At 45.1% G+C, this 23023-nt stretch overlaps 1 protein-coding gene across 1 annotated transcript; it reads right to left on the reverse strand.

Moving 5' to 3' along the window:
- Positions 1–601: 601 nt before the first annotated feature.
- Positions 602–14134, reverse strand: YEATS4 (YEATS domain containing 4). Its single transcript, XM_075013058.1, has 7 exons — positions 13962–14134; positions 13023–13142; positions 12160–12226; positions 11966–12060; positions 9159–9251; positions 8995–9082; positions 602–1350 (listed from the first exon to the last, which is right to left on the reverse strand). Exons 1-7 carry the CDS (start codon positions 14010–14012, stop codon positions 1181–1183), a joined length of 684 nt encoding a protein of 227 aa, XP_074869159.1. The 5' UTR covers positions 14013–14134; the 3' UTR covers positions 602–1180.
- Between the last annotated feature and the right edge of the window lie 8889 nt (positions 14135–23023).

Raw genomic sequence — 23023 nt, forward strand, 5'->3', positions numbered from 1 at the left:
AGATGTAATTTAAACTAACAGGCTTAATCTACCTACGTACCAAAGATTCTAACCTCTTTCTTCAAGTTTACTCATTGTAGTGGGTGTGAAGCCAACAACTAGGCTGGCAAGTGTCCAACACATTCACCCTGTGGTGAAGTGGACATTGCATTGTGGTGAATACGGGGGTGGTCAATCTGCGGCTAATGCAACTTTTCAATGGGGCTCCTCCTGAGAGCCACATGCAGGCAGTGGCCCCCACCGCTTTTGTGCACGTGCCCCACCACTTGGTGGGAGAAGCACATAGCAGCAGCGGCCCCAGTGACTCTGGTGAGTCACCAGCCTTGAATTAGAACAGGGAGTGGAGTGTTGGGAATCCAAATAACATTGCTACTATGATGACAAGAGCAAGCGTGGCAATTCTTTAATTCCCATTAGACACTACTGAATTAGGTGGAGGTGTTTCAAATTCCTAACAGTGAAAAAGCTACGGTAAATACTTTCATATCCAGCAACCCTGGGGCTGGGAGGTTGCTAGATATTCACATATTCTAGATAACAGAGAAGAACACCTACCAATGCATAACACTAAAGAAAAATAAGATTAGATATTACGAAACAAAAATGTATACAGTGATTTATTTACCAACAATAGTACTACTGTACACTATAAACATACTGCATTTGCTGTATTTGTATTTTCTTCCACTATACTGTACTTGTGGAAAACATAACTAAAATTTACTTATGGTTAAAATGCCAGTTACTTGAGACTTCCAGACAATACAATGCCAGATATGAAAAAGTTTACAGTATTACTATCTTAATGTTCAGTTTTAAAGATTGATCTCCACACAATTATTTAGAAAGAATAAATGGAGTAGGAAAACTGATAAGTTACTATGATTTACAAAATGTAACTAGAGATTTATCATAAAGTTACCATGTTGTACTCAACTTGCTTTCAAAGAACTGCACTTTTACAAATAGTAGAAAAATAAAAACTGCACATATTTTTGTAGTTTAAACACTGAACATCTGTCATCTATAAAGCTGACCTCACATACAGCAATCTTTTGAAATGAAATTCATGGATGAAACTACATAGTCCCCCCTCAAATGATATTTGAGGGAATACGTTAACACCGTTCCATGGTCCAAGACCCTATATTTACAATTTAGTCTATCAAGTTAATATTTGTTAAATATCTTTAGTCTGGTCATCCTCTTCAAGTTTCCGGATTTCACTCTTCAAACAGTTGATTGTTTCACGACTTGCTTTTAATCTCTCTTTAAGCTCAGCAATTTCAAAACTGGTTTTCTTTTTGGCAGCCTCCAGCTTTTCCCTGGTTTTTACTTCAAGATCTGCAACTGGGATGGCAACAAAGAAAAAGCTAATTTTAAAGCTCTGCAAAAGTGCAATTACTCAATACAATATTCAGGAAAGATAACAGCAGGCAGAATCTGTTTCAGTGAATCTTGACTGATGGTAATAATTGGGCCCTAAAAGAGCACTGAGTACAGGAGGAGTCCAGAAGAACTTTCAGATTCCCATTTTGAAGTTTGCATGGATGGAAACTGGGCTCTTATTCCCTCTGAAAGTGGGGTGATTGGGAAGAAGCACCATGTATGCCTTGACCACTCTTAAATACAGTGCCACAGAATCTGTCCTTGCACGTTTCCTACAAAAACTGCAGCACTGAAATTCCCTGAATTCCAACTTCTTAGTGTATGAATAGAAACACTGGTAGAATTCCTCACTTCTTTCCTTCCTGAAATCTCAGGACAACAGAAATCTGAATTTCTGGCTCTCCATTCCATCGCAAACACACACCCACTCAGCCCAGGCATTTGTGGAATATTCAACAGCCCAAACTCCAGGAAGCATATTTGAGAGAAATGAAAATAAGGAAACATTCCAATACTTTGGATGTACAACAATAAATCACGTATCCATGCCTAGTAGAAACATGAGGCCATTTTTTTACTTTAAGTAAAAAACTGACATGCTCAAAAGCAAAGTCATAAAACGTCTATTATCCAACTAACAAAACAACAAGTTACACAACACAAAGAGTAGTCCTCACTACTCCTGTGAGAAGTATTCTTCAGATGAGTAAACTTATAAGGACATTATTTCCACTGCACAGATGATAAAACTATGGCCAGAAAGTCTGATAAATCACTTAAACTGACACATCACTATAGACAGAATTCTGAGATTAGAATCCATCATCTTCTGGCTCAGTTATATGCGCTACTGGTTTTAGCTATCTCAGAAGTATTTGACATAATATAATGCAATGACAATACTTAAAAGAGAGGGGTGACCCAGACAGGAGGACAAACTAAAGCATATGCTTGGAGAGAGTAGAACAACAGAGCTATAGACAGCAAGATGAGGTTTGGAATTTATATTAATGCTATGCTCTGAGTATAGGAAATAAGAAAGATTCAAAATCCAAAAGTGGAGATTTAAGACAATTAGTCAATGTTTATAGAGTTTATTTTCCATTCTCTCTCCGTAATATTGTCAACACTTACTTCATGCAAACAAAGCATTAAAGATGCAACGGAAACAAAGAATTAGGAAGACAACTGGAGAGGGAGGTGACTCATAGGTTTGGTTCTCTTAAACTTTCATGCTGTTGGCCATTTCTTAAGAACTTCATTTAGAACACAAATAATAGTAACTGTTCACTCCATCTCAAAATAACTGCTGACTTCAGGTAAAGGAGTTAGGCTGGCCTACACTAGGGCTGTGTCTACACTAGCCCAAAACTTCAAAATGGCCATTTTGAAGTTTACTAATGAAGCGCTGAAACACATATTCAGTGCCTCATTAGAATGCCAGCAGCCGCAGCACTTGGAAGTTGACGCAGCTCTCCGCCACGCGGCTCATCCAGAGGGGGCTCCTTTTCGAAAGGACCCTGCCTACTTCGAAATCCCCTTATCCCTAACAGCAGATAGGAATAAGGGGATTTCGAAGTTGCTGAGGTCCTTTTGAAAAAGAGCCCCGTCTGGACAAGCCGCGTCAATTTTGAAATGCCGCAGCTGTCAGCATTCTAATGAGGCACTGAGTATGTATTTCAGCGCTTCATTAGTAAACTTCAAAATGGCCATTTTGAAGTTTTGGGCTAGTGCAGACAGAGCCTAGGAGATTAATTCAAATTTAGGTGACTTAGGTCACATTTATAAGGAATCATTCCACACTTCTGGGTTCATTCCATCAAATTTAAGGACTCTTAAGGTCAACTTTTGCACTCCCACCTTTCATGAGGAATAACGCCAAATTCGACCTTCAGGTAGTGCAGACAGAGTGCTGTGAAAGTCAACATTTTTGGCCTCCTGGATATGTCCCACAGTACGCCAGTGTGACCATTCTGACCATCAATTTCAGCTCTGCAGCTCTCCAAGTACGCAGGAAGCAGACAGGGAAAATTTAAATATCAGTTCCTGTTTGGCCAGCATGAGAAGCAGATCATAGGCAGCACAACTCAGCAGCATGTTTGGCCATGAATTATCAGGGTTGCAGACGAGCTCCAGCATGGAGCATACAGGAGATCCAGGATCTCACTGCTGTGTTGGCGGGGTGGGAGATGAATCTGTGATGGGAAAACTACAAAGTAACACAGACATATACACAAAGATCTCAAAGGGCCTGGAGAAAAAAGGACACACCAGGCAGACCCAGAAGTGCCACATGAAAATAAAGCAGCTCAGGTAGGCACATCATAAAACAAAGAAAGCAAACGGATGTTCTGGGTCATCACCACAAGCACACTGCTTCTATGAGCAGCTGCATGGGATTCTAGAGAGTGGCCCAACCATAATCCCCAAACAAACAAACAATCAATCTGTGGACACCTCAAAAGAGGTTCGTCAGGAATCCCCTAGCAACAGCAAGAAGGACATGGCAGATGAGGAAAAGGACGACGACAACGGTCAGCAGGCAAACGGAGCAGCTGATCTTGCCCTCAGAGAGTAGCTTTTTTTAAACACTGGATCTCATCCCCTCCTCCCAGGGCATTTCGCGGCTGGACCCTGATGGTGCAGGGGACACTTCTGGCGAGTTCTCATTTTTAACAAGGCTAAAAGTGGGTTAAAGCAATTGGGTGTGATTTGTGGGAGATGCTGTACCTGCAAACTCTGGTCCCCCCAGACAGCTTGTTAATGTGTCCGGAGACAGCGCATCCTCCTTGCTTATCTCCATAAAGCTCTCAGGCAGGTACACTTTAATTCCTGCCTCAAGGTTTTTGCGGGAGGCTGCCTTATTTCGATCTCCTCCACAGGGCACCTTTCCACACCAAGCCATCAATAAGTAATCCGAAGTCATGGAACCACAGAGCAGTGCAGCCTAAGGAACAGCCTGGTGCCCACACTGAGTTAGTATTCGTTCACTATCAATTTTTCTTATTCTAAGCAGACTAATATCTCTTTTTGCAACCTAGAAAGCAGGAACATTAAGCTACTATATGGTAGCGCAAGCTGCTCTGCCATGCCCTTCTCCTTTCCCCAGGTTAGTAAGGGAAGGGAAATTCTCACTGTCCCAGCAGATCAGGGAGAAGCAGCATGCCATGCCTCCCCCCACTTCCCCTTCCTTCCCTGCTTCCCTGGGGGAAAGGAAAGGCTCAATGCCCCAGGAAAAAGGAAGTAGTACATGATGACAGACACGAACACAGCTCAAAGGCTCTCCTGCCTCTCCGACCCACTTGCAGCGTGCACAGCTGCAGAAACCCATTTTGCAATTACACCCCAATCTGTGCCTAACCAACTCCAGAGCGAACTGAGTCAAGCAGATCCTTTAAGATCTCTGTGTAGTGCCTGCTGCGCAGAGAATGCTTAAAAGCCAAAACCTGTCCTTGCAAGGAATACGTCCCTATTGCGTTTCAGGGAAGTACTTTCATGAAATTCCGTTTTGTGTTAAACTTATCTACAGTAAATGTATCTCCTTAATGTCTGCCCTCCAGTTAAGTTTTATTGCAGCATGCTCAACAGCAGGCTCTTTGACCTCTGCCGCTCCCCTCCCTTCCCCCACCCCTGCTGACAGACAGGCACGGATCTGCAGCAGAAAAACATGGGAAGATACGTTCAGAGAACATGACAGACACACGCATAGAGAGGGCACAGTTAAATGCATGGAGAAGAACAACGCTGGACGAGAGACAAGTTGATTGGGATGAAAGGAGAGCCCTCTGACCGTATGAACTGGAAACCCAGGCAGAAATTCTGCAGCTGATATGGCAGCAGACAGAGCTCCTGCGGTGCCTGTCTTATTCAAATCTTCCTGAAATACAATAACGCAAACACAAAAAGTACTTCAGGAACGTCAACTGCCAGGAAACCTCGACCAGGAGCACCAGCAGGGAGTGGTGGCCTGGTAAGCTGGCAGCCCAAGCTCCTGGCAGCTAATCGTAGGGGCTGCATGCAGAGGCCCTGGCTGGGGACCACTAGCTCACCCTCGGGGGCGGGCAGGAAGTCGCAGCCAGGGCTGCACACAAAACCACAGCATGCACAAGCTGCGGCTGGGGCCATGCAGAAAGCTGCAGCCCTTGGAGGCTAGGGTGGAATGGCTGGGGCTGGTGAGCCAGACGGGAGGGTGGGATGCAGAGGGGGTCAGGAAACTGTGACAATAGTGGGGAGCAGAGCCCAGGAGCAGGGGCTGAGGCCGGGGCAGAGCTGGACTACCCAGGACCAGAAAAAAATCCCTCATCCAGGACCTCATCCAGACATTTGTTGGGAGACCAATACAGCAGCACACAGACAATCCAGGAAGTTTTTGGAAACTATTGGGGATAACTTCTTGGTACAAGTGCTGAAGGAACCGACCAGGGGCTGTGTACAACTTGACCTGTTGCTCACAAACAGGGAAGAACTAGTAGAAGAAATGGAAGTTGGGGGGGGGCGGGGCCTGGGCTGCAGTGACCATGAGATCGCAGATTTCAGTATCCGGATGAAAGGAAGAAGGGTGAGCAGTAACATACAGACCCTTGATTTCAAAAGAGCAGACTTTGACGCCCTAAGAGACCGGATGAGCAGGATTCCTTGGGAAACGAAGATGAAGGAGAAAAGAGTTGAGGAGAACTGGAAGTATTTTAAAGAAGTCTTACTGAAGGCACAGGAACAAACAATCCCACTGTGCAGTAAGAAATGCAAACATGGTAGGCAACCGGCTTGGCTTAACAGGGAAATCCTTACTCAGCTTAAATTCAAAAAGGATGCATACAAGAAATGGAAACAAGGACAGTTGACTAAGGAGGAGTATAAACATATGGCTGGAGAATGCCGGGCAGTAATTAGGAAAGCAAAAGCACAATTGGAACTGCAGCTGGCAAGGGATGTGAAGAGTAACAAGAAGGGTTTCTACAGGCATGTGAACAATAAACGGGTTATCAGAGAAGGTGTGGGGCCATTACTGGATGAGGGAGGTAACCTAGTGACAGATGATGCAGGAAAAGCTGAAGTACTCAATGCTTTTTTTTGCCTCAGTCTTCACGGACAAAGTCAACTTCCCAATGATGGTCCTAGATGATGCAGTACAGGAAGGTGGAGGGCAGCCATCTGTGGGGAAGGAACAAGTTCTGAGCTATCTAGAAAAACTAGATGTGCACAAGTCCATGGGTCTGGACTTAACGCACCCCAGGGTACTGAGGGAACTGGCAGAGGTCATTGCTGAACCTTTGGCCATTATCCTTGAAGACTCTTGGAAATCGGGGGAAATACCGGATGACTGGAAGAAGGCAAACGTAGTGCCCATCTTTAAAAAAGGAAAGAAGGACAATCCACGGAACTATAGACCCGTCAGCCTTACCTCAGTCCCTGGGAAAATAATGGAAGGAATCCTCAAGGAATCCATTTTGAAGCACTTGGAAGAGGGGAAAGTGATCAAAAGTAGCCAACATGGATTCACCAGGGGCAAGCCCTGCCTCACCAATCTGATCAGCTTCTATGACGACGTAACAAGCTCTGTGGACATGAGGAAGTCAGTGGATGTGATATACCTTGACTTCAGCAAGGCTTTTGATAGTGTCTCCCACAACATTCTTGTCCATAAGTTAAGGAAATATGGATTGGATCTTTGGACTATAAGATGGGCCTGACCATCAAGCCAGCTTTCTATCCAACGGGTAGTGGTCAATGGCTCAATATCTGGATGGCGGTCTGTTTCAAGCAGAGTGCTGCAAGGCTTGCTTCATGGGCTGGTGTTATTCAACATCTTTATTAATGACCTGGATGAGGGACTGGGTTGCACCCTCAGCAAGTTTGCAGATGACACAAAACTAGGGGGAGAGGTAGATATGTTGGAGGGTAGAGAGAGAATCCAGAAGGACCTGGATAAATTGGAGGACTGGGCCAAAAGAAATCTGATGTGGTTCAATAAGGAGAAGTGTAGAGTCCTGCACCTGGGGTGGAAGAATCCCAAATATTGTTACAAGCTGGGGACGGACTGGCTCAGCAGCAGTACGATGGAAAGGGACCTAGGGGTTATGGTGCATGAAAGGCTGGATATAAGTAAACAGTGTGCCCTTGTAGCCAAGAAAGCTAACAGCATACTGGGGGGCATTAGGAGGAGCATTTCAAGCAGATCTAGGGAAGCAGTTACTCCTCTTTATTCAGCACTGGTGAGGCCACATCTGGAACACTGTGTCCAGTTGTGGGCCCCCCAGTATAAAAAGGATGTGGATTTGCTAGAGCAGGTTCAGTGAAGGGCAACAAAAATGATTAAGGGTCTAGAGCACAAGACCTATGAGGATAGGCTGAGGATTTGGGCTTGTTTAGTTTACAGAAGAGAAAAGACTTAGAGGTGATTTAATAGCAGCCTTCAACTTCCTGAAGGGGAGCACTAAAGAGGAGGGTGAGAAATTGTTCTCAGTGGTGTCAGATGGCAGAACAAGGAGTAATGGTCAGAAGTTGAAGAGGGAGAGGTGTAGGTTAGATATTAGGAAAAACTTCTTCACCAGGTGGGTGAAGCATTGGAATGCATTGCCTAGAGAGGTGGTGGATTCTCCATCCCTTGAGGTTTTTAAGTCCCGGCTGGACAAGGTCCTGGCTGGGATGACTTAGATGGGGGTTGATCCTGCTTGAGGCAGGGGGCTGGACTGGATGACCTCCTGAGGTCCCTTCCAGCCCTATGATTCTATGACCTCTCAGGTCCCAAGGGTGCTGGACAAAGGAGGTTAAAGCTGTACTTGCCACAATTGTTTTAAACTGCACGGGTTCCATGCTAGCCTTGCAATGTCCTCTGCATGGCCATGAAAAAAGGACACAAAACCCCCTTCTGACATTGCTTTCCAAAGGGAAGGGCAGGAGGCAAGTGCCCAACAGCATCCTGATGACATACCGAGAATGACCCACTGCACATTTTTGTGCCATCACACACTGACAGAAACCCACAATGCAACAGGGCAGCAGGAACTGTGGGACAGGTACCCACAGTGCATTGCTGACAAAGTCAAACCTAGCAACATTGATGGGGACACACTTCATCGACTTTATGTACCAATGTGTACGTGCACTTTTGACTTCACAAAAATCCAGTGCTAGAAAACCAACCTAAACAAATTTGACCTAACTTCGTAGTATAGCTATGCCCTTAGTATCGCAAAATTTATTGTTAATATTTTAAGTTTCATCTCTGAGTTCAGCTAATAGTTCATTTATATGACTAAGGGATGTTTATACCTCAAACCTATTGGGCAACTCCATTTTTTGTGGTACTCTCTTGACTTCACTGGAATTATATGAAGAATAAATATTCCTATCAGCCTTTATCCAGAATTTATTAGAAGTAAGCAATCAAAAATGTACAAGTCTAAGACTTTTAGATCTTAAAATTAGTTTAAAACTCTTCTGTTTTAATACAAAATCTGTCAGTATGCAAGGATGTTTTTCAAAAACACCCTTAGCTTTTTCCATACACTAATTTCACTTCACAACAGCAGACAAGGATAATTAGAAACCATTAATGTCTAAAAATCATGTAAAACACTAGAACTGTTACCATTTGCCACTTACATTCTGTTTCATGCTTATAAGCTCCTAGCGTAAGCTGACGAGATGTTGTCAAAAGCTGCTGCATCATAGCAGTAGGATCTTGAAATATCTATTAGAGAAAAAATACACCTGTTATAAATTTCACTATTTAAAAACAAAACCTTTAATATGTTCTCTTTTCTTACCATTTCATCATAGAACTCAGATACTACAGTTTTCTTTCCCAGTATTGCATTGGTGTCAGACTGAAACAACTTCAGCAAATGATACAAAGTTACCTGTGCAAGTAAAAACACACAAACCAGAATAAATAAATGTAATATGACCACTCTGAGTAAAAAAGAGACACATTCAAATAGAATTAACCCTTCAGTGCTCTTTTTATCACGCAAGTATAGCAGATTTTTAAGTCTGTAAGAATACAAGAATAAGTCAGTTTTCTGATACAGTTTAAATCTGAAAATAATTGAAATTAGTATTAATTGTCAAACTTAAGCATCATCAAGCCAAATGTATATAGCTAGATTTGGAAAGGGTCTAGCAAAAATAACACAGAAGACAAGAGAAATTAAGATTCATCCATATATGCTATTACAATAATACTCCTTTTAAAAACATTCACAGTGAGCTGATGCATCACAAAAAGTCAGGAAGTGCATCTTCACAACACAAGCTAGGCACACATTAACGTCCCATGAGGACATAGCTACAACACTAACAAGGAGTCAAAGCATCATACAGAACTTTACAGCATGATATAATCATGTCCACTTGGGATGTTGCTGCACAGCCAGTTCATATGCTATAGATCAGCATTTCTTAAAGATTTGGAGACAATGGAACACCAAACAATTAATTATTATTATTATTATTATACAGGAACACCTATAAAAATTCTCTTCCAAACAATTGTCAGATCCCACCTCCCGCCCCCCCAAAAAAAAAAAAAAAAAAAAAAAAAAAACCACACACAAACCAAACAGCAATATATACATCAAAAACAAAATGAAGTAATTTAATCAGGTATCATAGCAACGAAGAAGTAATGTTGTATCTGGTTTTAACAACAGAAAATATATACCATCTGAGTATGATGCAAAAAATATCAGATGTTCACAGCACAACTGTGAGTTGTTCACGGAACACAACAAACACTGCTATAGATTCACACATTACCTGACTGTACATTAACTCATCTTATAGACAGATCCAGAACACACAACCCCCCCACATGCTTAATGTAGCATCCTATGCCTAACTAAACTCAGTTAGGAAGTGCTTCTCAGTACTGATCTAGATTACCCCTTCTCATGGTAAAACAGCACAAGAGGACCTTATAGAAAGATCTAAATGAATTTCTCTAAGAGTTCCTTTTCTATTGTTTTGTGCGAGGTGACAAGTAGTGGAACAGGCTGTGAACACATCTACAAACACTTTGTGTTTCATGGGAGGCCAGGGTTATACCCAAAACACCATGAGAAGGCAACATCAATTTACAATGGTTCTGATCAATAAATCCCAACAACTCAGCCCCTTCCACTCCTTTTCTTAAAGCCAGGTGTTCAACCAGTTCAGAAGCAGTAGCTGCTATAATGATCTAGCCATATTATTCTGAAAATATATTTATTGTTCAAGCCAGCTAGCCACACTCAACTGGCCAAATACCCACACGTGGCTACCATGCTGGACACCACTGCCTTAAGCAAATTTGTTAAGTGGCATGGAAATATCTGATCTCTGCTTCAAAGTTTAAGAGTGATACATAATGTGGGGCAGTGAGTGAAGAGAGACAATTCAGGCCATTTTATCTACTTCAACCCAACAGATCCAAACTCCATCATCTGGATCTCTCTTGTCCGACAACATTGTTGTCCTGCTGGACAAGAGGATGTTGCTGGGCCACAGAACAGCTCCCACTGGTGGGAGCAGGTTGGGGCACAAAATCCACCAGCAGAACTGGGGGCCCCAGCTGGGGGAACTCCAGCAGTCCTGCATCTGGCAGCCAGCTGGGCACTAAGCCTCACTGACAGCCCCAGCCATAGGAACCCCTGCCCTAAGCGGGGAGACCCCAGCAGCCCCGCAGATGGGAGCCAGCTGGGGCAGAGACCCACCAGCAGCTCCAGCTGCAGGAATCCCAGCTGAGGTGGTGGACCCCTGCAGCTTTGGTGGGGAGTCCTGAAGGAGCAGGGACCCCTCCAGGCAGCCTACCTGTCCTCCCTTCATCTGGCAAATCCCCTCATCCGGGGCCACTCAGGTCCTGAGAGTGCTGGACAAGGGAAGTACAACTTGTAGTACTCCTGAAGATACTGCTTTGGAAAACCTTACATGAGTGGTGTTGAAGGAAGGAAAAAAAAAGTCTCTCTCATAATTCCTCTGTAGTGTTAATCTGGTTAACTCTTTTTGAGAGTTCTGAACAAAAAGGACTAAGCGCTTGTGATCACAGTAATTTACAAAGTCTCTTTTCAGCAAGCATGTGCTGCCTCCCACCTTCAGACACCATACTTCTACTTGAGACATGCTGTCCCGTTTTTTTTCTATCCAAACTTAGTTTTAAAGTGTAAACGACAGTTATCATTAATCTCAGTGCAAATATGGACTACAAAAGCTGAGCAATAGCACAGAGAATCTTCAAGATGCAACAAAAAAATGGAACTTGGGTATACAGTAATGAAGACATTAAACATGTTCAGACTTTCAATGACATGACTAAAAAGGATGCAGGGTAGCCACTGTCAGCTCTCCTGTGGACAAAAAAAAACTTTTCACCCCTAATGAGTAGCATTAGCTTTGTAAGCAGGAGAGCTCTCCTGCATGTGATCACTCTGGGGCTTGCTGTCTTTGTGGGATGAAGCAAAACTTCTCATAGTTATGCCATTTCATTGCCTTAGTAGAAGAACTTTTTCTTGTCAGCTGTAATCCAAATCCAAATTTTAAAAATGCATAATACACCATACATAAACAAGGGTTTATTAAGAACCAAAAACGTACTTACAGGTCTTTCATTGGGATCAATGAAAAATATCTTAATGATGATTTCAAATTCACCCCAACCTGTTTCAGTGATTTCATATGGTGGTTTGGTAACAACTACAGTGGGAAAAAAAAAAACAGTGGCAGAAATACAGATGATAGCTTCCACATAGTGAGAATATGCGCAAATCATAAAAATAAAATGAACTAGTTTACCTCTTAAAGGATTACCATAGCTTTCATGTAGTTTAAATTGTATTTTCTTCACATAAGCAGACATATCCTAAAATATAAACACTGTAGCAAATTAACACAAGATATTAAAACATCGCAGTTTCTCTCATTCACACTCCCCCACCACATACCTATCATGTTTATTAATGAGGCAAACTTAACTATCTGCCAAAACCAGACCAAACTCCAAGACTAAAACATCCATCTCTCTTGCTACATTTTTGAGGTAATCAAATTTCTTCTCTGTAAGATCTTTGCAGAAATGTAGATTTTTTTTTCTTTGCCAGTCTATATAAAACACTTTTCACCCCACATTCATCTGTACCTTCTTCCTAATGCCAGCTTTGTAGTTATACACATAATCATTTCTTTTGAGTTGTACTACAGATGAAGAAAGCATTCTAATTGTGCCTATATTTTTTTCTTACACCAATACAATACTAATGACCTTTGTGGCACTCCTCCAATGTCAGTCATTACATTTGCTACATTTTATCAGGTAAGGCCCTAATTTTGTCATTATGAATTCAATGACTCAATAGGATTACTAGTTAAATATGAATATAAGTTTTTGCAGGACTGAGACCTGTAGCGAGCCAATGACAATTTATGATAAACATTTCAGTTCAAAAACAACAAGAAGTCCTGTGGCACCTGACAGACTAACAGCTATTTTGGAGCATAAGCTTTTGTGGGCAAAGACCCACTTCGTCAGATGCTTATGCTCCAAAATCTGGTAGTTTATGACTTCTTGTTGTTTTTGAAGATACACACTAAATTGGGTACCCCTCGGATATATTTTAGTTCAGTTACACATCTTTTGGTCAAAGCAACTTTTTGCCTACCTCATTTCTGTAAGGCTTTACATAAACTGTCCACTGATGAGTGTGTCCATCTTCCTCTCTTTTCTTCCCAAAGTACCGTGCAACATTTCCATAAACTATAGGTTTCACAATAGTAACACCCTTTAAAAAAACAAAAAGCAGTCAAGTAGCACCTTAAAGACTAGCAAAATAGTTTATTAGGTGAGCTTTCATGGGACAGACCCACTTCTTCAGACCATAGCCAGACCAAATTGTCAGCATCTCGTAAACAACTACAAAACTAATTACAGTGAAAAGCCACATAACAGCTACTATTTTTACTTCTTTCAATTTAAACTATTCTGCCATATAGATTTGCTTCTTTTAAAAGTAGCATTAGTCCATGTATTTTTATCACTATGAAGTCTATGATTCTCCAACAGAGAAATTAAAAACAAGGAGTCCAGTGGCAGCATAAGGACCAACAATTTCATTCCAGTACAAGCTTTCCTTAAATTAGGTTTTCTGAGCTAAATAAATAGTCCTGCACTACCGAAGCTAGGGGTGGTAAGCGCGGGTGGGAGGGCAAGAAGCGGTGACAACTGTATTCTCCTCCAGCACAGCAGCTGCCGACCCAACCGCTTTGCCGCTCCGCAGAGGACCACAGGCGGGGGGAAACTGGGAGCCGCAGGCGCCCTTCAGCCGAAGCCGCCCGGCCCCGCAGAGCCGAGCAGGGCCGCCCCAGCTGGACCTGCCCAGCGGTGCAAACGGGGAACCTCGCTGCCCGGCGCGACGGCTGGCGGAAGGGACACAGGCTGCTCTCTAGCCCCGCCCCGCTCCGTGGGAGGCGCGTGCCTTCCCCAGGCCGCTGCTGCGCCGCGGAGCCGCGCCGGCCGCGGGCGCCCCCGGCCCTCCCTCCGCGGGGAAGGAAACCCGGCCCCGGCCCCGGCCCCGGCCCCGCCCCCCCAGCAGCGGCGGCACCTTCACTCTGCCGCCGGAGTCAGGCCCGAACTCTGCCATTCTCTTGAACATATTGCACCGCGGGGAGCCGCCCGCGCGCGCGCGCTCAACCCCCTGCTCCGCGGCAGCGAGGCCGGGCCCGCGCGCACCTCAGCTGGGGGTGGGGTTCCTGCCGGACCCTGCTTCCGGCTGACGCTACTACGTCACCAGGTAAGCCGGCGGCGGACACTGGTCACGTGTGGGGAATGCGCCGATGTCACGATGCCCCTCCCGCCGCGAGAAGGTGGAGCAGAGGCACGTGGCCTAGCTGGCGGCTGAGCGATGGGAGGGGTTGAGCTGCTGCGGGGGCAGGACCTTGGAGGTCTGGTTTTAATTGCTTTAGCCTTAGAAACCTTTTCAGTTGGTCTGTGGCGTATTAACAGGTCCTTATTATTCTGTACGTCTCACCAGCCATGAACCCTCAAGTAAGAGATGTTCAGTGAGTTCTTGCTCAGACACCCAGGAGTGTAACAAGACCAAATAACCTGGGAGCATCGTGTTGCAGCTTCCTGGTGTCTCACGCTGCGATGACATGAGACTTTAGTTACCATTGTCTGTGCAGATAGACAACAGGAATGACATATCTTTTATTATACTACTTCCTCTGATTGTGTAGCACTGGACTGCGGTGCCTGGGGAGGTGGTGGAATCTCCATCCCTAGGGGTTTTTAAGTCCCAGCTTGACAGAGTTATTGTTGGGATGGCTTAGCTGCAGTTGGTCCTTCTTGGGGCAGGGGGCTGGACTTGATGACCTCTTGAGGTCTCTTCCAGCTCTATGATCCTATTAGCCTAACTGTTCATGAAATAGTTCTTCAGGTCACTTACAATGACTGCATATCCAGATGAGCAGAAGTTAGACTCCAATGATCTTTTGTTTACAGAAGATAGGGCAACTCTAATAAAAGTCTTACTAAGTACATTCACAATTTTTACATGCCTGGTTTGGGAATGCCGCTCAGTTGTGCCCATGCCACAGGTATGCTATGTAACAGTAGCCAGACTGCACTAAAACCAGAAAAGTTGCTAAGTGTCAAGCATGGGATTGTTACTGTAGAAGTATAACAGAAGTCTAAGGTAGAACAGTTCCCTAAGGGAACTCCAGCTTATTTTATGTATTTTAGGAGGGGTCCGGACTCTTGTAGGTTTCTTGAAAAATGGTCCAAATTAGCTCTAGAGAACCCCAAATTACAGTGGCCACTGTTAGGTTCTTGGGACAAGGATCGAGTGGACGCTTTAAAAAGCAAACTCGTCCTCCCAAAAACCAAATTGGAGAGAGGAGAAGTAGACTGCTTCATGCAGTGGTGGGAAGAGGCAAATCGTAGATGGACTGAGTCAAAACTCACCTCTCTTAAAAATTCTAGCAAAAAACTAAAAGTTCAGTTGGATGCAGTCTGTCCCACCACTAGTCCGAGCGCTCCCCTTTGCCCAGTCCTGTGCAATGATCCGGATCAAACCCGACCCCCACCATACTCCTGCGCAAATAAGAAATCAGAAAAAGAAAAATCTTCAGTGACTACAGATAATGAAAGTGAAGAAGATACCCTCATTGGCCTCGCAGCTCTGCAAAATATTATGAAGAAGAAATCCAAAGCAGACTGCAAAGATTCTCTTGACATCTCTTCTTGGAAAAGAGAACCTGATGGGAGGTTAATGAGAGACTCTGATCAAACTGTTGTGGCACCCTTACAAGTCCTTAAGATGGGAGAAAGTGAGTCCATATGGGATTATAAGCCCTGGACTCGTACGGAACTTTTATCTATAGTTAAAGGTTTTCCCAAACCACAGGAAAACTCTATCAAATTTGCTGAGGAGTTTCTGTTAATCTGTGAAACCTATGAACCCTCTGAGACAGATCTCCTCCAACTGTGCAAATTGTTAGCTCCTGCCAGTTATTATGAAAAATGGTTGGCTGCCGCAGACTGGCCAGCTGAGGCACGCCACTCAACCATAAAAAGTACTGGCCCAGATTCGGCGTACAGAGACCGGTGTATGGCTCTTTGGAAGCGCCTGCATCAAGCCATTCCCAAAGTGTGGTCTCCTAAAACAAACTGGACAGCAATACGTTGCTGTAAGCAAGGGCAAGGAGAAAGCCCAGGCGACTATACGTCCCAGCTAACTGATATTTTCCTACAACATTCAGGAATACAAGAGCCTGATGTAAATGGGCAGGGGGCCTTGGCACATGCATTTGTTGATGGTCTTCTCCCTGCCACAGGCAGCATGTTAAAACGAATAAGTGTGGGATGGGAGACTGAAACCATGGACAAATTGCTGGCAGTAGCAGAGCATTGCCACCGCACTTTAAAAGGAAAGGAGGAACAGTCCTCCCAAAAGTTAATGGCTCTGCAGATACAGCATTATTCAGGGCTAAGCAGACCACACCGGGGACAGGGACGGGGTTGCGGAAGGGGGCGGGGGGCTGGATTAACTGGGGTTTGTAACTACTGTAAACAGCCTGGACACTGGAAAAGAGAGTGTCCAAGATGACCTAATAATTGTATGGGAAATCAAGTGAACCCCCCGCTGGTTCCTCCAGCTGATCCCCAACCCTATTTTTCACCCCAACAATGACGGGATGCTGGGGAACCTCAGAAAGTTTTAGCTCCCTTATTACCTCTGTCCCCTACTGGAGAATGTGTCCTGACTGTAAATGATTCTCTCTCCCTTTCCTTGTTGATACTGGAGCTTCTCTTTCTACAATCCGCACCACTGACTTGCCTGTGGTTCCCCGATCTGGAAAATCTGTGTCTGCTGTTGGCATTACAGGGATCCCTACCTCTTTTCCCCTCTCAAAACCTTTGTCTGTTCAGGTCGGTCCCCTCTCTGAGGAACATGCCTTCCTCTTCTCTGATTCCACCCCTGCAAACCTTCTGGGACGGGACTTGCTATGCAAACTTGGCTGTTCTATTTACTGCTCCCCAGATGGTGTCTATCTGCAAATCCCTCAGTCTTCCTTATGTGATTCTGTAGCCTCCCTGCTGTCTGAAACTTCCCTCTCCACTCCGGTCCCTTGCTGTCCCTTAACTCCGTCCCTAGAGCACCTAATCTCTCAGGTTCCTTCCTCCCTATGGCCATCTCACCCATCTGAAGTGGGCCGATTAAATACTGACCCAGTTCGGATTACTGTAGACAATTCCAAACCTCTGCCTCGCCTGTCTCAGTATCCTTTGAATCCTGAGGCAGAGGCTGGGATTGCTCCAGTTATATCCGCATTAAAAGAACAAGGAATTATTGTCCCTTGTTCCAGCCCCTGTAACACCCCTATCCTCCCAGTTCAAAAGGCTGATGGCAAATCGTGGCGATTTGTTCAAGACCTTCGAGCTATTAACCGTATTGTCATACCTTCTTTTCCAGTGGTCCCTAACCCCACTACAATACTGGCGTCTATTCCTCCAAATGCAACCCACTTTACTGTTGTAAATTTGTGCTCCGCTTTCTTCTCTGTCCCAGTTCACTCTGAATCCCAGTATCTCTTTGCCTTCTCCTACAAGGGTCAGCAATATATATGGACTACCCTTCCCCAGGGGTATACAGAGAGTCCATCCTATTTTTCTCAAGCCCTAGCCAGGGATCTCGCTGGTCTGGTTTTCCCATCAGGATCCACACTGATCCAATATGTGGACGACTTACTCCTGTGCTCCCCCTCTCTATCTGCCTCAGAAACTAATTCACTAACACTGCCCACAGCTTTAGCGAACAAGGGTCATAAGGCTTCTCGCACAAAATTGCAGCTCTGCCAAACCTCTGTCACATACCTAGGCTTCCTTCTCTCTCAGGGCTCCCGTACACTCTCTCCAGCCCGGGTACAAGCCATCCTTAGCTTTCCCCAGCCTTGCTCTCCACGCCAGGTCAGAAAATTCTTAGGCATGACAGGGTTCTGTAGGCAATGGATTCCCCAATATGCTTCTCTGGCTAAACCACTCCAAGAACTCACTCGATCCTCTGTACCTAACCCCATGCCATGGCCACTTGAAGCAAATGCTGCTTTCATCTCCCTTAAGCAGAATTTAGCCTCTGCCCCTGCCTTAGGGTTACCTAACTATGACAAACCTTTTACCCTTTTCTGTCACGAACAATCTGCTTGTGCCCTTGGAGTTCTTACTCAGGAGCACGGTGACAGAAATCGCCCGGTGGCTTATTTCTCTGCAACCTTGGACCCTGTAGCCCAGGGTTTACCCCCTTGCCTACGCGCTGTAGCTGCTGCAGCGCTCCTGGTCGAGATGTCTGAGTCCCTTGTCCTCCGCTCTCCACTCACTCTCATGGTTCCCCATTCTGTGGAAACTCTCCTTCTGCAACGCAACACTGCTCACCTCTCCTCTGCTCGCCTCACTAGGTATGAACTTTTGCTGCTTTCAGCCTCACATATCACTATTAAGCGCTGCTCCCAGTTAAACCCTGCTACCCTCCTTCCTTTACCTAGTGATGGTGAACCCCATGACTGCCTTGCAACTGTCTCTGCTATCACTGTCCCGCGCCCCGACCTTTCAGATGTACCTCTCCCTAACTCTGACCTGGTATTATTCACTGATGGGTCCTGTTATAGAAATGACCAAGGCCACCTTCTTGCAGGGTACGCTGTGGTCTCTCTCTCTGAAACCATAGAAGCTGCGCCTTTACCCTCTGTGACCTCTGCCCAGGTGGCTGAACTGATTGCCCTAACCCGTGCCTGCTTTCTAGCCAAGGGGCTCTCTGCCACTATTTTTACTGATTCTCGGTATGCCTTTGGGGTTGTGCACGACTTTGGCACCCTCTGGCAGGCTCGAGGTTTTCTTACCTCTACTGGTACCCCTATCAAGAATGGCCCCTACATTGCCGCCCTCCTGTATGCAGTTGTACTACCATCTGCCTTGGCAATTGTTAAGTGTACTGGCCACTCAGCGGCAGACACCGAGGTGGCAAAAGGTAATGCACTTGCTGATGCTGCTGCAAAACATTCCGCCACTATAAAACCTTCACCAGAAGCGTTTCTTGGTCCCCTCTCTGTCTCTGTAACGCCACCATCCCTGTCTCATCTCACTCAGCTCCAGGATTCTGCCCCAGAAACAGAGAAAGACTCCTGGAGTGCTTTGGGTTGCTCTTTGCATTCTGATTCCCTTTGGCGATCACCCACCGGTACCTTTGTAGCCCCCCTCTCACTCTACCCGTCTCTAGCCGCCCTGCTATGTGGTGTTTCGCATGTCGGCAAGGAGGGGATGGTCTCTGCTATGAGTAAGGTGGGGTGGTGGGCTCCCCATTTCAGCTCCTTTGCAACCCGCCACTGTGCCGCTTGTGTTACTTGTCAAAGCCACAATGTAGGCAAATCTGTAAAAGTAACACAAGGGTTCCGGGGTTTGCCTCAAGCACCTTTCGTACACTGGCAACTTGATTTTGTACAAATGCCAAAGTGTCAGAAATATGAATTCATTTTAGTTATAATATGTCTATTTTCGGGTTGGATTGAAGCCTTTCCCTGTCGCAAAGCTGATTCATTGTCTGTTGCAAAATGTCTGTTAAACCACATTATCCCTACCAAGGGAATTCCTGCCACTTTGTCTAGTGACCGGGGAACACATTTTACTGGAAAAATTGTTCAACATCTAAACCAGGTATTACATGTCACCCACCTGTTGCACTGCCCCTACCATCCACAGAGTGCAGGGGCAGTTGAAAGGCGAAATGGTGTGCTTAAAAATAAGCTGGCAAAAATCTGTAATTCCACAGGGTTAAACTGGCCAGCTGCTTTACCACTGGCCCTTATGGAAATTCGGTCATCCCCATCCCAGAGACACAAATTGAGTTCATTTGAAATCATCATGGGATGCCCTATGTGAACAATGGCTACTATTACCCCAGTCCCAGACCTAAACCTAACTCACAGCACACTCCTCCAGTACTGCAAAGGGTTAATGCAAGCTGTGAGCTCCTTCCATTCGCAGGTGCGAGCAGCTTGGCCGACGAAACCCACCTCTGCTGCCTGTCACACTCTTGAGCCTGGTGATTGGGTCTACCTGCGGCACCACCTCCGGAAGCACGCCTTGGAACCCCGGTGGAAGGGTCCATACCAGGTACTGCTCACCACCCAGACAGCAGTGAAATTATCCGGCATCGCTGCATGAATCCACGCCTCACAGTGTAAGCCAGCGCCACCTCCAGGGGACCAAGCACCTCTGCAAGACCACGCAGAACCAGCTTCAACCCCAGAAGACAAAGAGGAACAGCCTGCAATACCTTACAATCTGCGCTCTCGTAAGGGTTGCCAGAAGCAGAGGGTAAGCAGACAGCAGGACCCAACAAACAAGAAGCAGTAGTGAGCCTAGCGCCTGCTGCTTGGTGGACGTAAAACCGTGACTGCGGTTCCCTCGAAAGGGGTTGTTGGAACCAGAAAGGGTCCTGCTTCCAACATGTGTCCTTTGAGAAGCTTAATCCTCAGCTACTGTGTCCTGAGGGTCTGGGGAATCCAGAGTGACAATGACAATTCTTTCATCCAACAACAGGTGCAGATAGCCCAGATCCTGAATATTTCTAATTGCTGGGTCTGCAGCCACATCCCAGCTCACTCGCAAGCTAGTATCCCCACCATGGCAATCCCTTTGAATTCCTCAGAGCTTGCTGGAGAACCCTATCCACTTAAAAGGACATGGAAGGAAAATGACACTTGGGGGCTGGGAAAAACATATGTTCCTAAACTTACAAGTGTGGTGAAAGGAAAGGGCCACTGGTGCTGGGTGTGTAATGGGACAGGGCTGAATCTAGGGAGGAGCAGCTGTCTCCAATACATCGTGTCCCATGGTGTATGGGACTATTCAAACAAGGTTGGAGAATGGCGAACCGGGTATGGAAAGATAAACTTCCTCTCAACCTGGGATCAAACCAGAGATTCAATCTCTTGCTCCCCCTACAGCCTCCCTGAGAAAAACAGCACCATCTACAAATGTCATGTAAATGCTACCTCTTCTCCCAGTGAAAATCATCCTGTGCCCTTTGGGGGATACTATTCCTCCTTCGTAAATTCTTACATGTCAAAGGGTTGCAGTCAACCCTTCCCAGCTTTAATGGGACATCATTGGGTTTGTGGGGAAAATGCTTACACTGTGTTACCAGCAAATTGGTCAGGTATGTGTTATCCTTCTCAGCTTTTCCCACAATTCCGGGTGCTTCAATCCCTCCCACGAAATCGCCTCCGTAATTTCAGGTGAAAAAGGAGGGACTTGCCAGATGCTAAATGGTATGTAGATAACATAAGCCCCCTAACTTGGGAAGAAGCTGTTGGCATTTCTTTAATCCCAGTAGGTGGGGTAATTCACCATGCAAAAAGGCTTTTAAGGTTACAAGCGGTGGTTGAGATCATGGCCAATGAAACAGGAGAGAGCTTAAAAGCTCTGGCCAAAGAAGCAGGAGCAGTCCGACAAGTGGCCCTCCAAAACCATCGGGCATTAGATATAATACTGGCAGCCAAAGGAGGGACCTGTGCTCTAATTGGAACAGAATGCTGTGTATACATACCTGATAATACTAATGAGGTAATAAATCGTGCTAGTCATCTGGAGCAAATTGCATACCTTCCCCACGAAGAACCAAGTTCCTTGTGGAAATGGATAAGTAACTTATTCAATTTCTCTAGTCTGGGAAACTGGTTGTTTCAAGGAATCCTGACTATCCTATTTGGAATTCTAATAATCTTTGTGTGTTTTCAATTGATTTCTTGTTGTATCCAAAACTGCACAAGACACACCATCCATCAGGTTACCCCTAACCAGAGTGCTAATCTAATGTTGTTAAATGTCACCAGTGAAAGTAATGAAAAAGAACGATTGATGTATGGAATCCAGTAAGTCGTTGGTCATGGGCGTAGCCTTGACCAAAAGGGGGCACTGTGGAAGTATAACATTGTATAAGTATAACGTTGTATAAGGGGACATGCTGGATACATTGTATATGAGAGGGACATGCCAAAACATGTTACAAAGTATCTGAGGGAGCACACGTAGGGACAGTTAGCTTTTGAATGGAGAAGCAATTAAGATGGAGCCAGCGCGTCTAAGAAGCAGGCATCAGAATGGAAGGTGTGAAGGGCAATTAGTTAAATTAACTGGAAGCTGTTAAAGGAGATTGTTAAGGGTGGCAGGTAATTGAAGAAACGTGACTGGTCTCAGGGATCTCGAAGGGTGGTGACTAAACTCTTTTTCTTCTTTGTCTGTAACTTGTCTGTAACTTGTTCTCCAAAAAACTGTATAAATTAAGAGACACAAGCCCCACTCGGGGGGCTCACTTCTAAATGTATTAGCAGAGCGGCTTTGCTAATAAAACAGAGTGGTCTGATAAATTGTGAGTCTGAGTCTAACTTTGACAGTAGGATCAGTTTTGCCCACCTGGCCGGATGCTTCGGGCGTGAACCACTCCTGCTTATATGTTTCTGTTTTCTTGTCTGTTGCTCCTGTTTTGGACTGGAATGTTGCCAAGTCTGGTAACTTGCTTGCCTTTGTGGGTCTTTTGAATTTACTTTTAATAACATAGGGCTTATGTCATTCTCTATGCTTGTCAAAAAGATTCCTTGATTGCTCTGCCCTCTTGTTCCCAGCTCCAGTGGAGAGCTAATTCTGCTGACAGGTAAGTGATCTCCAGTTAGCACTTGTTAGCTTGTGTTTGCAGGAGTGCTGGGTGTACCTCTCCTCTCCCACTGGTTTCAGTGGGTGATTTATGTGCTTCAATACCTTGTTAAACCGGAACCAACATGTTTGTCACATGGATGGAGTAAGAGGTTCAGTGTCCTTAATTATTAATTTCTTAGCTTGTAAGTATGTGGGTTGTTTAAATGATATGATGAGTGACATCCGCATATTTGCTTAAGAGTCTTAGCAGATTTTTTTAAACCCAAATTTTTGGCTTTGGAACATAATTATGTATTACAGATTTCAATTCCCCACCACGTTTTTACAATCTATGACAGTCAAGATAAAACATTTAGGTCTCCCTAATGATATGCTTCATTCACTCTGTTTATTGCATAGTCAGTCTCAATTCCTCAGAGGCTCTGATACTCAATTGATTTCAGTGGAAGCCAGGAG

The sequence above is a fragment of the Carettochelys insculpta genome, chromosome 1, assembly GCF_033958435.1.
Source record: "Carettochelys insculpta isolate YL-2023 chromosome 1, ASM3395843v1, whole genome shotgun sequence".
In the NCBI taxonomy this organism is placed as follows: domain Eukaryota; kingdom Metazoa; phylum Chordata; order Testudines; family Carettochelyidae; genus Carettochelys; species Carettochelys insculpta.

What these genes read in the sequence shown, in the direction of transcription:
- YEATS4 (XM_075013058.1), bottom strand. Translation starts at nt 14,012, where the DNA reads ATGTTCAAGAGAATGGCAGAGTTCGGGCCTGACTCCGGCGGCAGAGTG. An exon ending in TAAAGCCTTACAGAAATGAG is followed by an intron (nt 12,227 to 13,022) that starts GTAGGCAAAAAG and finishes TTTATATTTTAG; the next exon opens with GATATGTCTGCTTATGTGAA. An exon ending in TTGATCCCAATGAAAGACCT is followed by an intron (nt 9,252 to 11,965) that starts GTAAGTACGTTT and finishes TTACTTGCACAG; the next exon opens with GTAACTTTGTATCATTTGCT.